Source organism: Trachurus trachurus (assembly GCF_905171665.1).
Source record: "Trachurus trachurus genome assembly, chromosome: 16".
Lineage (NCBI taxonomy): Eukaryota > Metazoa > Chordata > Actinopteri > Carangiformes > Carangidae > Trachurus > Trachurus trachurus.
In genome coordinates, this window is record NC_139902.1 from 15,957,935 (window position 1) to 15,980,555 (window position 22,621).

The following is a 22,621-nucleotide window of genomic DNA, read 5'->3' on the forward strand; positions in this document are numbered from 1 at the left end:
CTCTTTCTCTGCTGCACTAGCCAACATATTTTGACAATGGCATAATTATGCAGTTTCTCAACATCAGCCAAAGTTGGCATTTACAACACTTTTTCATACAATAGCATAACTAAAAAAAAAAAGCAGGCCCTGGTTTTTTACGTTATACATGCTAGTGAAAATGTTATTAGTTTAAAATAGCAGGTCTTTAAACTTTCAATTAAAAATCATATATGTTCACCAAGGAAGATATGGCAGTGATATTTGGAATTTATTTAATACTACATTTTCTTCTGGGCGGCCAAATGTCAACGATGCAGTAAGAGAGTGTGAAAAGATTATCTTTGAGTGTGGACACAAAACTAAGAGCACTGTCCTCTGTGGCATGTGAAGTGTGTGAGTCCTAAGTGCTCAGCACACTATGAATGTTTCACAGTAGCCTACTGCATGTCAAAAAGTTGTGGTTTGTTTTTCATTGGTGAGACTGCTTTTTTATATGCATACACACATCACAAATTACAAAGTAAAGAATTTTGTCATCTACAAAACTGAAGAGAAGAGAAGGGAGGTGTGGTCTTTATCATCAGGCCACTCCTTTTCAGCAGCACCACATACAGCCATAAAAGGTGGAAACAGAAGTCATCCCCCCATCACAAAATGCATTTCCTCCTGCTCTTCGGGATTGTGCTTCTCCCTAAAGGCAAGTTTTTATTCTGCTGTTTGTGTGTTTTAATGTTTTGTAAAAAGAAAAGAGGGGGTCATTCCAGTTTACATGCCAAATTGTGGCAGTAGCCTATATCCACTATTTATTTATTGTTTTGCCTTTGGTGATCTTTACTTCTTCCTGCTGTTTGTTTTTGCACTTCACCTGCAATTAAGCAGATAAAACTGATTATTTTTTATTCTGTTGTCTGTCTGCCAGTCTGCCGGTCTGTTAAAAAAAAAAAAAAAAAGCCAGGTTAAACCTGCTTTTCCAGCTTTTTGTTTTTGGTAGCTATATTCATAATTTAGATTTTTCATACATTTTATTTTAATTTTAATTTTAATTCAGACTTGTTATGATCACGTTTTCCTCCTCTTGTTGATATAAAAAGGATAATTGTTTTGTACTGATCTGAGTTTTGCATTTCATCAGCCTACTCTCTGAAATGCTATGAGTGTACGCTGTGGCCCAATGGGTTTTCCTGCAAAGAAATGAAAGTGGAAAAAGAATGCCTACCAGCTCAACAATGCTCTTCGATACATGTAGGCACACAAACATCCATCCTGGGTATGGCACTTTGTTTATTGTTATTTTCTTCTATTTTGTTATTTGTACATTGTTATTTATTGTGAATTTCATGGCACAGTTACACAGTTACAATGGCTTAATCACAAAAAAAACAGTATCAATGTGTTTTTCAATAAGAAAGAAAGTCCCTGAGAAACGTCACATCACTATTGATACTAAAGAAATTGAGGTGGCAAATGAGTTAAATATTTAGGTATAACTCTAGATCCTCAATTTAAGTTTGACACGCATAGAAGTAGGGGTGAAAAAAAGTATATTAATTAATATTAATAATAATTAATAGTTACCATTACTTTGCACCCCTTTCCACTACACAGTTACAGTTACAACTCTACTCGACTTGGTTTAGGTGCTTTTCAGTCACAACTGAGTTCTTCATTCCTCCTCAGTAAAAACGAAACTTATCAACCAGCGCATCCAGCGCTAATTAACGACTCTCTCTCTCTCTCTCTCTCTCTCTCGCTCTCTCGCTGGCGCACACACACTCACTTACCGAGTATCCGAGTAGTGAAATGGCACGGGGGGGGGGGGGTCTCGGGAACGCAATCTCGTGTCTCGTCTCGTGAGCTGAGTGTATCGTCACACCCCTATAAAGAAGCTATCTAGGGCGATTTTAGTATTCAAGAACATCAGAAGCTAAGCGGCGGCGGCGGGGGGCTGACGCGCCACGGTGGAGTAGCTCACCAGCATGCAAAAAGATACAACAGCACTTTACTAATGTTTAATGTTAAATTGAACTTCCGCTTAAATCTACATTTCTGTTACAGCGAACGCTGTAGGCCAAGTAGGCCAAAATGTCAACAAGAAAACTTGTGCTATGGCTGAGCAGTGTTACCAGGGCTCGATCAACTTGGGAGTCGAACGAGTGACGTATGCCAGCAAGTGTTGCAACTCTGAGCTCTGCAACACTATGGATGTCCCAGGTGAGTAGGCTATTTATATTCCTTTATTCTTTGCGCCCAGAGCAAATTGTTCTTGTTTAAATTTGGCATGTAGTTCCCTGTGCAAAAACAGTTTAAATGAGAGTATATGTAAGTAATGACATGGAGTATGCTATTCTTACAGTATTCTAACATTCTTAGTCAGACTGAGTATTTCACCTAGGTCTATAACAAATCCTTACTTTTTCCTCCGCTGCCATCTGTTACAGACGAGCCCAAGGGCACAGTACTGTACGTAGATACTGTATCATCAGACAGTGACAGTCAAATAACACATGCTACACCTTTACATTGTGTATTTAATAGCTACCTGTTATTTAACGATCAATGAAACCACCACCATATGTCCATAAGCAGGGACGTGCACATGACTATAGAGGGGCAGGGGCTCAACATCAGAATTTTTTTTTCAGGCCTTAATATCAAAATTAATTAATTTGGCGGTGCGTGGCGCAGTGGTTAAGGCGGCCACCCCATGTAGAGGCTACAATCCTCAACGCAGGCGTCCCCGGTTTGAATCCCGTGTGGGGCAGACCTTTCCTGCATGTCATTCCCCCTCTCTCTGCCTCCCCCTTTCCTGTCTGTCACACTATGTGCTATCAAATAAAGGCAAAAAGCCTAAAAATATACTTTAAAAAAAATTCATTAATTTAATTAAATTACAGTTACTATTTAGTCAATAGAGAAAGCCTGCACGCCTTCAGGACTGCAGTCAACATGCTGGACCAATTTCCTAACTTCCTGAAACAGAGTCATGACTTCTGAACTGGTAGGCTAATATGGTATTGGGTGCACATTAACATGGCTTGCAGAAAAAAAATCATGTGAGTGCAAGTGCAAAATAGAAGTACAGGCTACACATCTATATGTGACAAAACCTAGAAATGACTACTGTGACTGACTGCTACTGTGCATGTTTCAGAACAGCAGCAATATTTACAACAGCAAAGTCACAATTAGCCTACCGGTAGATCAATATCTGGAAACAAATTCAAATAGTCAGTGAAATCAAGCTGAGTGAGTGATTCCTCCTGTTGCTGTTGTTGTTCACTACATTCAGGTGATGTTAGACAGAGGACGGGGCGGGGCTTAACTCTTAACAAGCAGTCAGCTGAACAAACACAAATGGGTCTTTTCTGAAATATGACTCATATAACATCTTTGAATAAGTGGACGGCGACTTGTCAGAATCGACAAGGAAGTGGTGTTGGTGGATTTATTGTGGTGGATTTGTTTTTTTTGTGCATGGGGGTGTAGCCTAAACAACGGCGCTGTAAAAATGCTACGGTTATCTACCGTATGTATTTCCTTGTAATATACACGGTATTGTGTATGTAGCCTATGTTGTGTAAGGTTAATCTAAACAGTTATAGTATGGGCATGTTAATGCCTCAGCCAATCAGAGGAGTTGTTGTTGGTATGTGGGGAATACGGATGTGACGTCATTGTGTACTGCTCTCCAAGTCGGAAGTAAACAGTTGACTGCAAGTTGCTCTCTGTCTCGTTATTATGATATGGTAACGTAACATGGTGTCAGAATGAACCTGTAAGAAGTTTGGAGAGGAATGCGCCTCCAAGACTGAAGTTGTCCAGACGAACGGAAGACGACGTTAGCGCTAGCGGCTACAAAAACAAAAACGGCTAACGCTAGGCTAACAGTCAAACGGACAGCCGAACGTGCGTCGGGGGAGACGTAAACAGGCGAGTAAGCTGCAGATAAAGCAAAGAAGAAGAGGACAATAAGCAAAGGAGCAGTTTAAATAAAACCGGAGTGAAATAAAAATGGCAGACACCCCTCCAGTGCCAGCAAGCAGCGTCCAACTGGCTCCACCTGGTAACTTTGACTTCAGTAATGCAAATGAATGGCCAAAGTGGATAAGACGGTTTGAACGTTTCAGGATAGCATCAAGTCTGGATAAACAGTCTGAAGAGTATCAAGTAAATACATTGATGTATACTCTGGGAGATGAAGCTGAAGACATATTGAGTGTTTTGCCATTAAGCAGTGATCAGAAAAAGAAATATATAGATGTAAAACAAGCCTTTGAGAACCACTGTGTGAGCAAGAAAAATGTCATTTTTGAGCGTGCACGATTTAACAGACGAAATCAAGAGCAAAGAGAAAGTGCAGAATCATTCATCACCGCTGTCCATAGCCTCGCTGAACACTGTGCGTTTGGAGCGCTAAGAGAGGAGCTTATCAGAGACAGGATTGTCGTAGGACTAAGAGATGCAAAGCTGTCCGAGTCATTACAGATGGATCCTGATCTCACACTGGAAAAGACAATATCCAGAGTGCGCCACAGTGAAGAAATAAAGAGGCAGCAGCCAGTGCTGCGTGGCATTATGAATGACAGACAGTCTGAAAATATAGATGTAATGAGTGCACGGCCCAAAGCCCAGTGGGGCCCTAAAGAAGGACACAGACACACTGCACGTCTCAAACCAGGAAATAAGGACAGAGCCACGGGCTGCGGACGATGTGGAAATACAACAAGCCACCAGTGGAAGGATTGCCCTGCTAAAGATGCAGAATGCCGCAAATGCAAAAGAAAAGGACATTTTGCCCGGAAATGTAGGTCAGCTGGTGGCATCCATGACATCACAGAGGATTCTGCAGAGTATGACCTCAGCTTTCTCGGAGAGGTGATCGTCAACATGGACAGTGTGGAAAATGAATGGACAGAAAATCTTGAATTAAATGGAGAAACAAAGGAGTTTAAATTAGACACTGGAGCTGGAGTTACAGCGATCCCGACTCACCACTACTCAACAGACAAACATGGGACATTGCTGCTGTCCAAAATACCCCTGTATGGTCCGGGCAGGCAGCCCTTGGAGGTAAAAGGGTACTTCAGAGGAAAACTGAAGGTGAGAGATAAACACACTGAACAAGACATCTATGTGGTGAACAAACTAACAAAACCACTGTTGGGGCTTCCAGCCATTAAGGCTTTGACTCTTGTAAAGCGGGTGCACACAGTCCAAGTGGGAGAAGATTTCATAAAGTGTTACCCCACAGTCTTCAAAGGACTGGGGAAACTGTCAGCACCATACAAAATTGAACTGACACCAGGTGCCACACCATATGCTTTGTCTGCCCCACGTCGAGTTCCCCTCCCACTACGCGACAAGGTGAGGACAGAACTGGATCGGATGGAGGCAATGGGGGTGATATCTAAAGTCACACAACCCACTTCATGGTGTGCGGGCCTCGTGGTGGTGCCGAAACCAAAATCAAAGGAAAGACTCAGACTGTGTGTAGACTTGACACACCTGAACGTGTGGGTCAAGCGGGAGAGGCATATCCTGCCAAATGTGGATCACTCACTAGCGATGCTGACAGGAGCAAAGATCTTCACCAAATTAGATGCCACGTCAGGGTTTTGGCAGATCCCCCTGACCGGAGACAGCGCTCTCCTGACCACTTTCATCACTCCATTCGGCCGCTATTGTTTCAACAGGCTGCCGTTTGGAATATCCTCAGCCCCAGAACACTTTCAGCGTCGGATGACACAACTTCTTGAGGGCTGTGAGGGTGTGGTGTGTCATGCAGACGACATTTTGGTGTATGGCAAAGATCAGAATGAACATGATACAAGACTGCACCAGGTGCTGATGAGACTTAGAGAGGAGGGGCTGACTTTGAATAAGGAAAAGTGTGAATTTTCCAAAAGCAAACTCATGTTTCTTGGACACAGCCTCTCGACAGAAGGAGTGAAACCCGACCCGGGTAAAGTCAAAGCCATACTGGACATGCCGGTGCCCACCTGCGTGGCTGATGTCAGACGAGTGATGGGCATGGCTAACTACCTGGGCAAGTTCCTGCCTCACCTCTCCTCATATGCACAGCCCCTAACAATTCTTCAGTCAGAGAAGACAGAATGGTGCTGGGGGACACCACAGCAGAAAGCTTTTCAGAAGCTAAAATCAGAACTGAGTTCACCCAGAGTCCTGGCTGTATACTCACCATATGCAGAGACGCGTGTGTCGGCTGATGCATCGTCGTTCGGGATTGGAGCAGTTTTGATCCAGAAACAGCCAGAGAGTGAAGACTGGAAACCAGTGGTATTTATCTCCAGACAACTATCTGCCGCCGAGAAACATTATGCTCAAATTGAGAAGGAGGCACTGGCAGCGACCTGGGCATGTGAACGGCTGCAATCATATCTGCTAGGTATGTGCTTCACAATCGAGACTGATCACAAACCCTTGGTCCCTTTGCTGAGTTCCAAAGCGCTGGATGAGCTTCCTCCTCGTGTCTTGAGATTTCGACTAAGACTGTTGAAGTTCACATACAACATTGTACACGTGCCAGGAAAGCAGCTCATCACGGCGGACACGCTGTCACGAGCTCCGGTGGGTCACACAGCCACACAGGAAGAGGAAGAGCTGGAGGCTGATGTCCAGATCTTTGTGGACTCCATCAGACAGTCTCTCCCAGCCACTGAAGCAAGGCTGCTACAGCTAGCAGAGAAGCAGAAAGATGACCCGGTCTGCAGTACATTGAGACAGTACTGTCAAACAAAGTGGCCCGACAGAGCTCACCTGCCACCTGATATCGGTCCCTTCTGGTATGTGAGAAATTACCTGTCCATGGCTGGAGATCTTCTCTTAAAGGGACAGAGGATCGTCATCCCCAGCTCCTTAAAAGATGAGATGCTTGACATCCTCCACCAGGGTCACCAAGGGATAGGAAAGTGCCGAGCCAGGGCCCATCAGTCGGTCTGGTGGCCAGGGCTCTCTACTGAAATAAAGAAAAAAGTGGGAAACTGCCCCATATGCATCAAACACAGGATCACACAGAGGGAGCCTCTGTTGACAACCCCTATACCTGAGAGACCGTGGCAACACGTCGGAACGGACTTATTCATCTGGGATAAGAAAACCTACCTTGTAGTGATAGACTATTTCTCTCGCTATATTGAAGTGGCACACCTCCATGTCGCAACAGCAGAAACAGTCATATCGGCTCTGAAGAACATCTTTGCCCGGCATGGAGTTCCAGTGGTGCTCATGTCAGACAATGGGCCGCAGTATGCTTCTTCTCTCTTCAAAGACTTTGCCAGTGAGTATGGTTTTACTCACAGGACCAGCAGCCCGCGATACCCACAAGCCAATGGCGAAGCGGAACGAGCAGTGGCCACTGTCAAAGGCTTATGGAAAGAGGGAGGGGACTACGCAAAAGCGCTACTCAGCTACCGAGCCACCCCTTTGGAGAACGGATATTCTCCAGCCCAGTTACTCATGGGGAGACAGTTAAGAACCACACTCCCTCAAGTGCCCAAAACACTGAGTCCACGCTGGCCAAACATCAAACAGCTCAGGAGCACAGAGACACGAGGGAAACAGAAACAAGAGCAATACTATAACAAACGCCACAGAACACACAATCAACCGGAGTTGCACCCAGGCCAGAGTGTATGGATCACTACAGAGAGCACTCACGGGACAGTCGTACAGCAGACAGCTGCCCCGAGATCATACCTTGTCAGAACAGAGGATGGGCTGTTGAGGAGAAACCGTACACACCTGCGAGCAACCCAGTGTCCACCTCCTGATTCAACCAACAGAGAGGACACTGACTCAGACAGTGCAGACCAACCTGTAGCAGAGCCAGATGCTACATATGTTACAAGCTCAGGCAGACACTCACGTCCGCCTAAAAGACTGGATTTGTGATTTGACAGGTTAAAAGGAGTTCTGGACTGTGATTGTCATGGTTCACATGAAAGAAAAAAAAAAAAAAAAAAAGTTGATGAATGAGAATGTAACCGTGAATGTTCTGGAATGACGGTTCAGTTTAAGTCAGGTTCAAAAAGGAATTGAATAGAAAGAAAGAGAAAAGAAAAAAAAAGAATTTGTTTAGAATGCTTGAATAATAATGTTCTTTACTTAAAAGGGGGAGATGTTGTGTAAGGTTAATCTAAACAGTTATAGTATGGGCATGTTAATGCCTCAGCCAATCAGAGGAGTTGTTGTTGGTATGTGGGGAATACGGATGTGACGTCATTGTGTACTGCTCTCCAAGTCGGAAGTAAACAGTTGACTGCAAGTTGCTCTCTGTCTCGTTATTATGATATGGTAACGTAACAGCCTACGTTGGTGTGTGTGTGTGTGTGTGTGTGTGTGTGTGTGTGTGTGTGTGTGTGTGTGTGTGTGTGTGTGTGTGTGTGTGTGTGTGTGTGTGTGTGTGTGTTGTCCGCTGCTGCTCCGCTCAGTCTCTCACTGAGGGGGGGGGCTGCCCCGCGGTGCGCGCTCCCTCACATGCACGACCAAAGAGAGAGAGAGAAGTAGAAGCTGCTGCCTCATCGATAACTCTGCGTGTGTTGCACATAGATGAGACGTGACAGTGGAGCAACTTAAACCTTTGTGAGTTATAAATCCACCAACACCACTTCCTTCCTTCCTTGTCGACTTATTCAAAGATGTTATATGAGTCATATTTCAGAAAAGACCCATTTGTGTTTGTTCAGCTGACTGCTTGTTAAGAGTTAAGCCCCGCCCCGTCCTCTGTCTAACATCACCTGAATGTAGTGAACAACAACAGCAACAGGAGGAATCACTCACTCAGCTTGATTTCACTGACTATTTGAATTTGTTTCCAGATATTGATCTACCGGTAGGCTAATTGTGACTTTGCTGTTGTAAATATTGCTGCTGTTCTGAAACATGCACAGTAGCAGTCAGTCACAGTAGTCATTTCTAGGTTTTGTCACATATAGATGTGTAGCCTGTACTTCTATTTTGCACTTGCACTCACATGATTTTTTTCTGCAAGCCATGTTAATGTGCACCCAATACCATATTAGCCTACCAGTTCAGAAGTCATGACTCTGTTTCAGGAAGTTAGGAAATTGGTCCAGCATGTTGCCTGCAGTCCTGAAGGCGTGCAGGCTTTCTCTATTGACTAAATAGTAACTGTAATTTAATTAAATTAATGAATTTTTTTAAAGTATATTTTTAGGCTTTTTGCCTTTATTTGATAGCACATAGTGAGACAGACAGGAAAGGGGGAGGCAGAGAGAGGGGGAATGACATGCAGGAAAGGTCTGCCCGACACAGGATTCGAACTGGGGACGCCTGCGTTGAGGATTGTAGCCTCTACATGGGGTGGCCGCCTTAACCACTGCGCCACGCACCGCCAAATTAATTAATTTTGATATTAAAGCAGAAGTAAGTGGTCCGGTCGTTTTCGCTAATGCTGCGTTCCAGGCAGGCTTTTGAAATCGTAAATTACAGCTTCAAGTCACAACTTACAACTTTGTAGCGTTCCAGGCAACCCACTCGTGTTTTTCCGACCTGTTTTACCGGTGAAAGTCACTATAACGGCCACTCGTAACTTCCGACCGGTGAACTCGTACCAGATCGAACTGGTACCACTTCACGGTCGGAAAAATACGAGTTTCCTTGAACGCACCATAACAGTCCCTACGTCGCCACATTCACGGCGTTCCTTGGCTGCACACACAACCCTGCATGCCGTTCTCTCTCCTCATTGGATAAAAACTGTAGGATACGATAAATGTTTTCTCTTCGGCTCAGAGCAGAGCAGAGGGACTGAGAGACCCGTGTTTCAGTCCAAACACTCTATGTAAGTGATTGCTGTCGGAAGATATAACTATTTAAGACTTATATTAACACAAATATATCACTTACTTCTGCTTTAAGGCCTGAAAAAAAAAATTCTGATGTTGAGCCCCTGCCCCTCTATAGTCATGTGCACGTCCCTGCTCACAAAGGTTTAAGTTGCTCCACTGTCACGTCTCATCTATGTGCAACACACGCAGAGTTATCGATGAGGCAGCAGCTTCTACTTCTCTCTCTCTCTTTGGTCGTGCATGTGAGGGAGCGCGCACCGCGGGGCAGCCCCGCCCCTCAGTGAGAGACAGAGCGGAGCAGCAGCGGACAACACACAAACACACACACACCAACGTACATACACAATACCGTGTATATTACAAGGAAATACATACGGTAGATAACCATAGCATTTTTACAGCGCCGTTGTTTACATCCCCATGCACAAAAAAAACATAAAAAGGGCACTTTTTAATACGAGACAAAAAAGGGCAGGGGCTCAAGCACCACTTGGGCCCTATGTGTGCACGTGCCTGTCCATAAGACATTAAATAAGCCACAGAAGAAGAGAAGTGCATTGCAATCATCACCATTTTCCTCCCCACATAAAATAAACAATTTCTGTTCTGTGTTACAGCATACTCCAAAAATGCTCCCAATGGTAAAAAGTGCTACTCCTGTGATAAAGACAATTGCACTACCGTTACGGAATGCAAGGGTGAAGAGGACCGCTGCGTCTCAGTCTCAGGTACAGCTGCAAGTCTCTAACTATGTCCCAAAATGATTTATACTCATAGATGCATTAAAACTTGAACCTCACACTATCTTTTATTTTCATTTTCTCAGTGACGGATTCTGTCGAAGCGACCATCAAGGGCTGTATTACCAAGAATATGTGTGGTCAAAGTGCAGATTTGTTACAAAGCCCTGGAGCAAAATATCGCTGCTGTGAGGGCGACTTATGTAACAGTGCCACCAGCGCCAGTGCTGGTCTTCTGCTCCTGATGGCATCGCTGATCTCTATGTACATGATCTCTTAACTGACAGAGAAAAACAATTGCTAGCCCACTGCTTATTTTTTTGTACTGATACCTCAGTTTTGCCTGACTCATTCATAATCTGCATTTGGCCTGTAGTGAGTGTGAAAGTAGAAAGTTAATTAGGCAAAGTGTGGCAGTATCCTTTGGTAAAGTTATGATTCAGAAATCAAACATGTTTTGATGCTTTTACTCAAAAAAAAAAGATGGCTTTCTGTGATTGTACTTGTTTTCTTTGAGTTTTCAATATTTTCTGTTATTCAAAAATAAAAAAAGGAGGGGATCAAACTGAACATTGGTTCAGGAGTGAACTGAATTTTCTCTTTTGTGACTTTTACAGTATGTGCTAGCTGCTAGAGAGATTTTCTTCTGCTGTGGCTCAGGGTCAGTGTGAAAAACAACACTGGAGATCCTTACATCTTACTGTATACTGAAGAGTATTTGTTGAAATACACTTGATTGAGTAGAACATAAGGCTCATCAATGCACATTGAACCAACACAAGTGTGATGATGCCTCAGTTCTGCCTGACTCATTCATAATCTGCATTTGGCCTGTAGTGAGTGTGAAAGTAGAAAGTTTATTCGGCAAGTGTGGCAGTATCCTTTGGTAAAGTTACGATTCTGACATCTGTTATTAATCCAAGTTGTAAATCAAAAAGGTTTTGATGTTTTTACTTAAATAAAGATGGCTTTCTGTGATTGTACTTGTTTTCTTTGAGTTTTAAATATTTTCTGTTATTCAAAAATAAAAAGAGATCAGGAGTGAACTGAATTTTCTCTTTTGTGACTTTTACAGTATGTGCTAGCTGCTAGAGAGATTTTCTTCTGCTGTGGCTCAGGGTCAGTGTGAAGAACAACACACTTGATTGAGTAGAACATAAGGCTCATCAATGCACGTTGAAGTGTGATGATGCCTCAGTTCTGCCTGACTCATTCAGGTCTGACATACAGTATATGCAAATTTGTGTTGCCTATAAATTATCTAAGTGGCTATCCATATCAAAGGACAAACGCCATCAAGTAAAAGCACACGTGCAGCCATAAATTTGAGATCTGGTCACAGTGAAGACCGTAGGACAGCATTTTTATACTCATCAAACTATTCACACACCTAATTTTTCTGGGTTATTGTTTAACTTCTTCTCTGTCTGTATCTGCTGCTAATTTTTGATGAATGCAAAACGCACAACTGAAAGCAGTGGTGAGAGATTTTCTTGAAGAGGACATACAGTTATGGCATGTATAAAAATGGATTTGCTGAAGCCTTGAATTTGATGTGAATGATTACAACTGCCAGCCCACGACCCGGAATAACAGAGGCAAAATGGCAGAGAAGCATAATCATGATGTTTATTCAGAAGATGAGTAAATTCATTAAAGTGACATCTAAATTGACATAATTCATTCTTTAAATGAAGTTTAAATGTGAGAGCATGCATATGAAAGCAAATGTATTGTACAGCATTTGTATTAATCAAAAATAATAAAAGCAATATGGTCCTGTCGGGTTGTGATATTTTCCTGTTTCCATGAAGAAATTGAATTTTGCCATACATTTGGAAATCCTGCAACAAATTAGAGGAAAATTGGAATCAATTAGATTCTGACCACAGGAGGGTCATGTAACCACAGTAAATACAGCAGACATGTTCTACACAATATAACTGGTCATGTAGCCTATTTATCTGGTCTAAAGTATCTACATTTGACACCAACTGTCGTGACAAAGTTGTTTAAATCTTCAATTCTCTTATTTCTCACACACATATAATTAAATTATGGTTTGATGTATTTTTTGATATATTTCTTTTAATGTTTGGTTTTGAAATATGAGATAAATATCTTTACCAGATATGAATTAGGTGTTTACTCACCACTCATCGCCAAACAGGCGTGTCACAGAGCGGTGACTTCCGTTTCCTGGATCAAATAGACAATTTGACAGTTAGACAGTTTGGTTAAACACAACAGTAAGTACTTCAAAAGAGGAAGAGGAAGGGATAGCTGTGCCCTGCCAAGGAAACTCACTCTCTTGGGGATGAGAAGCATGGTTTGGAGATTTAAGTGCCAAAGTTTACAGTGGTGGTGTTGTTTCTAAAGGAAAAGGAGGGAACCCACACACATTTAGTCTTGTCTGCTTACTGTTAGGGTCGTGTAATGTAGTTGAGGAACTCTGATAGCACTTACAAGTAACCAACACTGAGGTCTGCAGTGTTACCTTGGCGTCTGTAGGGTTGATAAACGTTATTTTTGTGTTATTTGATATTCTCAGTGGATGTCTTACATATATTTCCTTTAAAATGTGTCATGCAACAGAGGAATGAAACTGGTACCTTGAAAATCTGTTCCAGAAAGACTTCCTATAATATTGTGATGTAATAAAAATTAACAAAATATAATTTTATACATAGATATACACAGTATACAGTATATATACATTACGTTTGACCATATACAGTATATTTATATATATATAATTTGTCAAATGTCTATACCTGGGTTTCCCGTCGTTGTTCCAACTGACACGTTCATCCACTTCTCGACTGAAAGGGGTCGATATAAAACTTAATTCAATTGGGAATCACAGGTGAATCTTTGCACTTGTTGTTAGGCTTTTGGCGGTGTGAGGTGTTGTGAAGTGTTCTTACCGGGAAAATCGGCTCCAAATGGACCTCCTGTGGGGAAAGCAAAATGTAACTAATTGTCAGGATGGGTCAACTTTGTCCAGCTTGTAAAAGAAACAGTCTGCTGACAAACCGTTTTTCTGGTCTTGGTGGTCTCTCCCTGTCCTCGGGATATCCCCTAGACATTTTGATCAAGGTAAATTGATTTAAGTAAGATGAGGTAGAAAGGCTGTGCACAGATTTCATCAATCACTTTTATTTCACAAAAGTCAATTTTTTAAGAAGCTTACCTGGATACTCTATCCCATAGTGATCTCCTGTAAGCATTTTGAGACAGTGATTTACTGCACATTTTGGTTAAGATGCATAAAATACTATTAAGCTGCACAAAGTAACTGGTATCACCTGTTATATCTGTCTAAACACCAGCTGTGTGGCTACTGGCTGACAACAAGGCCACAAATCTAAACAACCCCGCAGGTCATTTTTTTCAGACCTGATACAACACATGGCAGTGTTTCCTGTCATATGGATATAGTTTTAATTAATTGGACTTATATATATTATGTTACTACTAAATGTGAGATGTATGTTGAAGCAAGATATACTGTATGTATAGCTTGGGCATATATTCTACAGGTCAGTATTGACACTGACTTTGGTTGGGCTTCATAATCTCCTGTTGATCAAAAGTTAAGTTGACTCAGTTCAGTTATTAAGTTATAGTATTACATTAATAACTTCACTTAAACCTAATACAAATTCATGGAACCTGTTATGTCATCATTATATATGTTATGCATTTTATGGTCAAAATACAAACCTTTTCTCTGGTCGAGGAGGTGGTGTTAGTGAGTGGTCATTGTGCTTCCTGTTGGTTAGAAACAATGTAAATAAAGTCATGTCATGTTCTCAACTCTAAAGCCAATGGGGGAAAAATTTTTTTTTTTAACACTAATGTATTGTGCACAGTTTGAACGTATTTACTGTACCTTTTCCTCCAGACAACCACACCAAACACCACAGTTAAGATGATCACAATCAGGACCAAAGTTGAGACAGGAATTGATATTGGAAGAGAGCTTCTGAGCTGGTACATCATTGACCCTGGTGATTTAAGAACAATTCAGGTTTGTTCAGATGTAGTAAAGAAAATAAAAGACAAGTGCAAGAGTTGTAGAGGACAGATGTGCTCTCTAACCCTTCACATTCAGCTTGGCTGTGGTGGCTTGTTGCTTCTCATGCCAGAAGATGGCAGTACATGTCAGGTTTTTGACACCATCTCCTCCTGCAACAATGAAAGTGATCGAAGAGGTCGTCTCCCAGACGCCTGGAGATTTCAGGGTGTTTGTAACTTCACTGCTTTTGTAAGGGACACTCCATGAGAACTCCGGAGGATGTGAGGAACAAGTGTGTTTCACAGAGCACGAGACATCTAAAACTGAACCAGCATCGACCTCTGTGGGAACCTGGGACATCACTGGAATTCCTGGGGAAGCTGAGAATACAAAACACAAAACGCAGCGCTATAATAGGTTAGAAAGCAAACAGGAGAATGTATTTGCAAATAAAATTTAAACAAGGTAAATAGTTGTGCCTCCAGACCTGTCATAATGATAAATACACAACTGTTGTTAAATCTATATGTCCGATGTTCTCCCTCTGCTTGGAAACAGAAGGGCCCATTGTCAAAAGGCTTGATGTCATCAATTTCCAATGAGCAGTCGCCCTGCTGCAGATCTCCCACTATTCTGGTGCGACCCTTGAAATGATCAAGTACAAGACTCTGGGCATTATGATAGACAACCCCCCCAGTCTTTTTGGTCCAAATGCCACGGTCAAGAATCACATCGGCCTCATAATGGAAGCGGCAAGGAATCACCACACAGGAGCTGGTCAGGGCTGTGAATCTGAAAGGGACGTCCGCAACGAGAAACGCTGCAAAGAGAGACGAGTCATTACGTGGCATGTAGAAACGACTCATCATGTGACACAACAAAACAGAAAGGTGTGTTTTGAGAGACATGAGAAGTACACCCACTGTCATTTTCATGTGGATCTCTTTCTTCTATTGGTTTGACATATTCTGGAAAACAAAACAGCAATTCAAATTGAATTAGTATTATAACTTGTTTACTTACGGGCAGAAAAATAGAAAAATAAAGATTGATTCCACTTTCATAACTGTACCATGAATTAATAGTTAGGCAACATCCATTTAGCCTCTTCGTTTAGCATAAACAATGGAAAAGCTGGAATGGGGAAATGGCTATTCGAGATTTTACCCTACTGGTAAATTGTTTCCAGGGGACTCTAAAAAGTGAGGTTTGTTGTTCAATGTCAAGAAAGTGACTGTTGTAAGACTACATTTGCATTTTCTTAAGTTGTTGTGAGTTCAAGGCATCCTAACCACCATCTATTTCCCAGTCTCCACTTAAACTAAGCTAAATGGTTGCTGGATGTAGCTTCAGATTTAGATAGATAGATATACTTTATTGATCCCACGCTGGGAAATTACAGTTAACAGGTCTACGGGTGTGACTGTGCAGCAGAGCATGCAGGAACTCACGTTTTATATGAAGGATTGTAGAGTTTGAAGTCTCCCCTGTCAGAAACCTTGCAGTGCAGGTCAAAGGTTTGCCATCATCTTCCAGAGAACCAATAAAGGTCAGATTTGACACAGTTTTGTATGTGTTGCTCGATAACACTTTGGTGTATGAGGAACTGTGCATGTCTTTAAAGTTCCAAGCAATGAATGGTTTATTTTTCTCGCATGTGTAGGAAACAGAACAAATGACACTTGTTGCTACACCCTCTGTTGCCTCGCCAGGTTTCTCGACCATTTTGATTTCTTTGTATGGACCTGGAGAGGAGATGTGATAGTGAGGCTTAGAGCTAAACAAGAAGATTCAATTTGAATCCAAACAACAATTTATCTCTGTCTCTGTACTCACATTCAACATTCAGCCTTAGCTCTCCAGTGGCACTTTGACCACCACCATAGCGAACATCACAAGTCACACTGTTGTCTGTCTCTTGAACAGTCCAGGTTCGTTGAACTGTCCTTTCCCAAATCCCGTCTGTTACTAGAATGTCCACAGGGGGCTTGGCTCCTTGGACATCCTTCAGGGTCAGGCTAGGGGGTGCAGAAAGACATGCATGCTGTACACTGCAGGACACGGTGCTCTGCTCTCCCACCTTGAGGGTACCACTGATGCTCAGGTGTGGCGCCTGTGCTTGATCTATATATTTTAAAGCAAGAACAGTCACATGGTAAATTGCAGTTTCTGGGTGGTTCAATTCACTAAAAAAAACACAGGTTCAAGTAGCCTACTATAGCCTACTTACCTGAAACAAAAAGTTGAGTTGTTTTATCGTAAAACGTGTGGTCCATGGTATGAAAGGAGGTAATGGGATCCTTATCTATCCATGGGTAAAGTCTATCCTGGTTGTGCGACATCTGCAGCCTTTCAATCTTAAGACTACAATTCCCCCCGCTCACAGAACCAACCAAGCTTGTTATCCCAGAGAACTCACTAATAATACTCTGTGATTCCCCATATACAGGTGGGTATCTATTGCTCTGATACAAGTACCATATTACCCGGAGGTTAGCAGGCTGGGAGTTTTTGTAGGTGAATCTGCAAGGGATGATGATACATGAACCTCTCATGCCTGTGATGCTGCTAGGAGTGGTGAATGACCAATCACGAGAGAGCATATTTCCTAGAAGAAGAAAGAATGGAAAAAATAGGTAACCCTTTAATTTACAGGCCGCTAATTACGTGATAATGGCAAGAAATAACAATTAATTGTCTAGTAATGTGTAAGTAAGTAAGAAATAATAATGGTCAATTTCATATTTCATGTTTTTTTTTATAAAGGTAAAATATTACATGTGCCTTTCATGCTTTGAATTGTTTGGGAAAGGCCAGCATTTTCACCAAGTCCTTGCAATTGTCAGTTATTTCTGGGCTATTTCTACGCAATCAATCGGCATTACTTGACTATTTCTCAACATTAGGCCTACTATGAAATTGACTGTTATTTCTAGGCTATTGTGATACAATTAATTATTATTTCTTGGCTATTTCTTGAAATTATCACATAATTAGCAGTCTGTAAATTAAAGGGTTGCCAAAAAATAAAACCATTTGCAGCAAAGTTTACACCTTTTAAACAGATGGCGTGTGACCCTTAACACTAAAGATATTTGTCCTCAGGTGACCCCACATCAGGTTGTGTCTCAAATCTGCAATTGCTGGCTTTGGCCACTTGGGGCCAGCAGAGACATCAACTATTAGTGAACCACCAGTTTGCTCGTCCCACAGATACAGAACGACATTAGTTGCTGTGAACAGCTCAAAGAAGCTAAGATGCTCAGTAGAGCTGAGGAGAACCACAAAGCTGGGTGATGACTATTTGTGGGTTTGTCACTATCCACATTATGTAAAAATATTAGTCATAGTTGCTCTAATGTCGGCATGATGTGTGAGAAGTACAACTTTTTTTTTTTCACTCATGCGAGTGTGTAGAAGAAATCAATTCTACTCACTCTTCACACTTAGGATGATGCTCCGTTCTTGCCTTCCTCCCCCAATGAACTGCGCATAGCATGTCAGAGATCTTCCGTGGTCGTTTCCAGATGCGGTGAATTTCAGTGTGGATTCAGTCTTCCACTCAGTATTTGAAACCTTTTTGGTGACAGTGGACGCTGGCATGTTTCCATAGTTCCATTGGAGAGTTGGCATATTTGCAGGACATGTGTATGTGGCAGTGCATATTACTGTCTTTGCATGCCCCTCAAGAAATTCTGTTGATGAGGGGCTGATGGTCAGAGGTGAAATAGAACCTGAGATACAAAAGGTAAATATTAAAATTTTAGGACAGCATGTAACAAAAACATGTTGTTTTTGGTATGTTCATCACATACATTTTGCATTTAAGGTCACAGATGTGGTTGCACGTAGGCCACCAGTGTGCCTGACGGTGCACTCCACAGTTTGGTAGTCTTTCTCAATGTGCAACATAGTCGTCAGAGAAGTTTTGTACTGGTCCGTGACCGTGATGGTACTCTGTGGCTGTTGCAAGTGGATGTTGAGATTCAGAGCGGGTGGGTAAGTTGGACATGTGTGATAAACAGAGCATTCAACTTGCACATATTGTCCGACCCTCTTATCTCCAGTGATCATAATTTGTGGTTTCTCTGCAGTGTCTAAAAAGAAAACGTGAACATGTATTAGGAATAAATGTGAATCAACTTCAATCAATAAACATTTCATATGTTCACTACCTACCCACTACTTCAATTGTTACAGTTGTATCAAAAAATCGGTAGGTGCTTTTCCCCACATTCTCGGGATCTATCCATGGGTAAATCTTCTGTCTGTGGTGATACCAAGTCACCGGGTAGATCATAAGACTGCAAGATTTTCTTGCTCGATTGTACAGATGTGTTTTCCTTTTAAATTGATCAATGACATGATCTGGATACCAGTTATCATAAACCAAAGGATATCCACGGCTTACATACTGGTACCAAACCACTCGATCTGGTCTTTGAGGTGGATACTGATAATAGTCAAAACTGCATGGGATGACAAGGCAGGAGCCCGCCAGTCCTTTAATGTGGCTGGGCAACTTCACATTCCAAGCACTGGAACTACAGAGAATAAAACCTGTGAGGGGAACAAGACAGTTAAGAAAGGCTACTGAAAAAAGGAAATGGCAGTTAGTATTTATATGTTTAATAGAAATTGAAATGTACAAAAACTGAAGTACCTGTAATACAGATGCTCAGGAAAATACGGTTAAATCCAGACATCTTTTCATTCACCTGAAATGTAAAGTATAGTTAAAATATACAGTAGGCCTACGCTTTGCAACGCACAGGAAAGTTGCAGAGTGCGGTTGCAGCCAGCGTGACCCCCCTCAGGCTGCAGCCGTGGCACGATTCGCCCGGTTAAATGTTTTTCTATCACTTAATATTATTTAAAGGGATAGTTCAACATTTTGGCAGTTTAGTAATAACAGTAGGTTCGTTACCTTTAATTGTCGGTGTAAGCTATTTTTAGAATGGCGGAGCGGAGCAGCAGGCTGCTCAGAGCTACGCTATGGAGGCTAAAGGAATTTCTTGGTTTCCCTCATCAAACTCATCAAATAGCCTACACAATCTAACAACTCCAAAACGCTGTCGTGGACAAGTTGTGAGCTGCACATTCACCACGCTATGAGATAATAATGGAACATTATGAGACGGAGTTGTTTTAGAGGTAAATTCATGCAAAACCGCTGACACAAGTTGCGTTCAGGGACAGTTTTTCAGGAAGCAGACTCTGTATTTACCCTGTATTTACCTCGACAACGGCTCTGTTTCGTAACGTTCCGTTATTATCTCATAGGAGCTTTTGGATTTTGTATTTGATGAGTTTGATGTGGGAAACCAAGAAATTCCTTTAGCTTCCATAGCGTAGCTCTGAGCAGCCTGCTGCTCCGCTCCGCCGTTCTAAAAATAGCTTACACCGACCATTAAAGGTAACGAACCTACTGCTATGACTATAGCGATTATGGCAATGGGCCAATTTGCCAAAATGTTGAACTATCCCTTTAAGGTTTAAGCCCCAGTATGTAACTTATTTGAAATAAATATTGCTTTCATAAATACGTATTTCACTTAAGTGGACGTGGGTTTTTTAAACGCGGGTCGACCCACTAACAATCGGCATTTGGCTCCTTTCCCATTGACCAAAATTAGCCAGGTCTAACCCCCGGCTGAGGGATCAGACAGAGCATAAACCAGTCGCCCTGCTTTCATCCGCGGTGCGAGGAATACCGTGTCATGCCACAGCCGCCCGCAATGTGAGGTCCGTCTGCCGAGGCTGACGAGGCGTATGGCCTGCCGAGCACCAGGCCCGTGGAGGACAGCGAGTCTGCCACGGCCGTATGACGGACGTCCGTGGCACAACACGTATTGGTACGTGATATGAGACACGACCGGCGCGATGATGTGGCGTCACGTAATGCTCAACGTCATCACGTAAATTAGCGGGTTGACCCGGGTCTGGCGTTCCCACTGCAGCCGATCGGAGCCGAGCCGATTGAAGCCGATTTTAACGCGGGTCGCTTGCCGAGTCGTTTGATGCTGGTTGACGCGGGTCGGTGCGCCTTTCCAACTGCCACCAAAAGCTGATTGTTAGCGGGTTTAAACTGTTTTTTTGGCCAGTGGGAAAGGGGTATTAGAATGAGTTGTTACAAGTCGTTACAAATACATGTGTGGCGACGCACCGAAACGAGGCGGCCATGTTGCATCACCATTTTTTTTACGTTCAGTGGCAGAGTGACCATAGATAACCACAGAAACTCACCGGAGCTGTCGGCTTGGGGAGAAAGTTTTCCAGGTAGCGCGTGTTAAAACTGTCACCACTAATGTGAGGAAGGACAGAGGCACTGATGTTGCATTCAGGTGCAGGTAAACAACGTGGGTCAGGTAAACAATACGACATCACCATGACAAAATATTGTCACGCCTGTATAGAGAGCCTAAGCGGAAGCAAGAAGTAACGTCGCCATGGGACCTCAACTCGGAAAAAGTCTCCATGGAAGTGAACGGGAGTCAAAGTTTTATTTCGTGATCCGATTGAATTGTGCCATGAGAAAAAAATATAACCTCTACCTGTTTAAAACATCACGTTTCATGCAGAGAAATCAGCAGTTTATCGTAAAACAGCAACGGAAGAATGTATTTTGTGTGAAGACCGCTCTACAGATACAGGGAAAGGGTGGCATTTGGTGTGTGACGTCACCTACGCGACTTGTAGTCTTTCTGGTTATGGATTCTTCTTCTTACAATAGTTATACAACAAATTGCTGATAATCTCGGCATGAAACGTGATGTTTTAAACAGGTAGAGGTCATATTTTTTTCTCATGGCACAATTCAATCGGATCACAAAATAAAACTTTGACTCCAGTTCACTTACATGGAGACTTTTTCCGAGTTGAGGTCCCATGGCGACCGTTACTTCCTGCTTCCGCTTAGGCTCTCTATTGCAGCGTCTGTTGTCTGTCTCATGGATGCCCAATTTCACATGAACGCAACATCAAGAATACGTTCCGATATGCAAAAGCACCGCTAGATGGGAGTAATTCCTATATATTATACCTTTAAAGTTTTTTCGAAGTTTTAAAAAGAAATAAAACTGAAATATGTGTACTCATTTATCAAATTTGCTAGCTCCACTAGAAAATCCAATGAAAGAAAAACAAAAACAAAAAAATCACTTTAAGGTCATTAAGGTGGTGCCCAATAAGGTGAATTTCCATTGAGGCTAGGGACTCTCAGGGGACACATAATACTGACAGATGTACAGTCAAATTCAAAGTAGCAGATGGCAAGATTTCCGATTATTACTGTAATTCTAGGGATAAGATTACTTAGAGCAAAAGGAGAAATTGTTACACTATTATCATTAAGTTATCATCATGCGTGCAAAGCCCCTTTGTGTCTCAAATTTCAGTTTTTTAATGTACATATTGCTTTGTACACATTAGTTTTTTTTTTTTTTTTTTTAATCACTGACACAAAAGCATTAACAAAGAGTTATTGAAAAATACTGTAACACATTCATCATTACATGTTTATTTAATATAAATTACATAAGTGTTATAGTTAAAAAATAAAACATAACTTTCATAATGCATAGTCCTTTTCTGTTGCTATCATGTCTGAAATAATACAGATCACTAAAAAAGCACAACCTCATGAACATCTAGATTTTTTTTTACAAATACAGGAAGATTTAGATATTATCTTGTGTATTTTTTTCCCCAAATGATTAGATTGCTTACCTCCATGAGTGAATGTTCAGTAACAGTTTCACTACTTGTGAACACGTTTGTTTTTTTCCGTGCATGTCCGCGGCGCACAGCTCCCATTGTGTCCCATTTCTTTCTAGGGCTGTGTCTTTCCTGTTTCCATGGAGCTCTGCCCAGTTTGAAAGGTAAAGGAAGCCTGTAAAGATGTCGCCTCCAAGATGTAGAATGTGTATTATAGAAGAGAAACACACATTTCAGGACTGCTGACTTGTACTGTATCATCAGAAGAACAGATTTTCAGCCTCCTTTCAGTGACTCCCTGAGTCAATAAATCAAGCTACACAGCAAGTCTT

At 42.1% G+C, this 22,621-nt stretch overlaps 2 protein-coding genes across 2 annotated transcripts; one reads left to right on the forward strand and one right to left on the reverse strand.

Moving 5' to 3' along the window:
- Nucleotides 1-651: 651 nt before the first annotated feature.
- LOC310999567 (urokinase plasminogen activator surface receptor-like) lies at nt 652-11,438 on the forward strand. The gene is made up of 5 exons (XM_083990041.1): nt 652-679; nt 1,115-1,249; nt 2,038-2,193; nt 10,430-10,540; nt 10,639-11,438. The coding sequence occupies exons 2-5, from the start codon at nt 1,174-1,176 to the stop codon at nt 10,830-10,832; spliced, it is 537 nt and encodes a 178-aa protein (XP_083846167.1). The 5' UTR covers nt 652-679; nt 1,115-1,173; the 3' UTR covers nt 10,833-11,438.
- A 3,213-nt stretch (nt 11,439-14,651) lies between these two features.
- Nucleotides 14,652-22,309, reverse strand: LOC310999718 (sialic acid-binding Ig-like lectin 12; the record flags this gene model as incomplete). Its single annotated transcript, XM_083990274.1, has 6 exons — nt 22,302-22,309; nt 19,237-19,291; nt 18,753-19,133; nt 18,627-18,670; nt 15,061-15,217; nt 14,652-14,953 (listed from the first exon to the last, which is right to left on the reverse strand). The coding sequence occupies exons 1-6, from the start codon at nt 22,305-22,307 to the stop codon at nt 14,652-14,654; spliced, it is 945 nt and encodes a 314-aa protein (XP_083846400.1). The 5' UTR covers nt 22,308-22,309.
- Nucleotides 22,310-22,621: the final 312 nt, after the last annotated feature.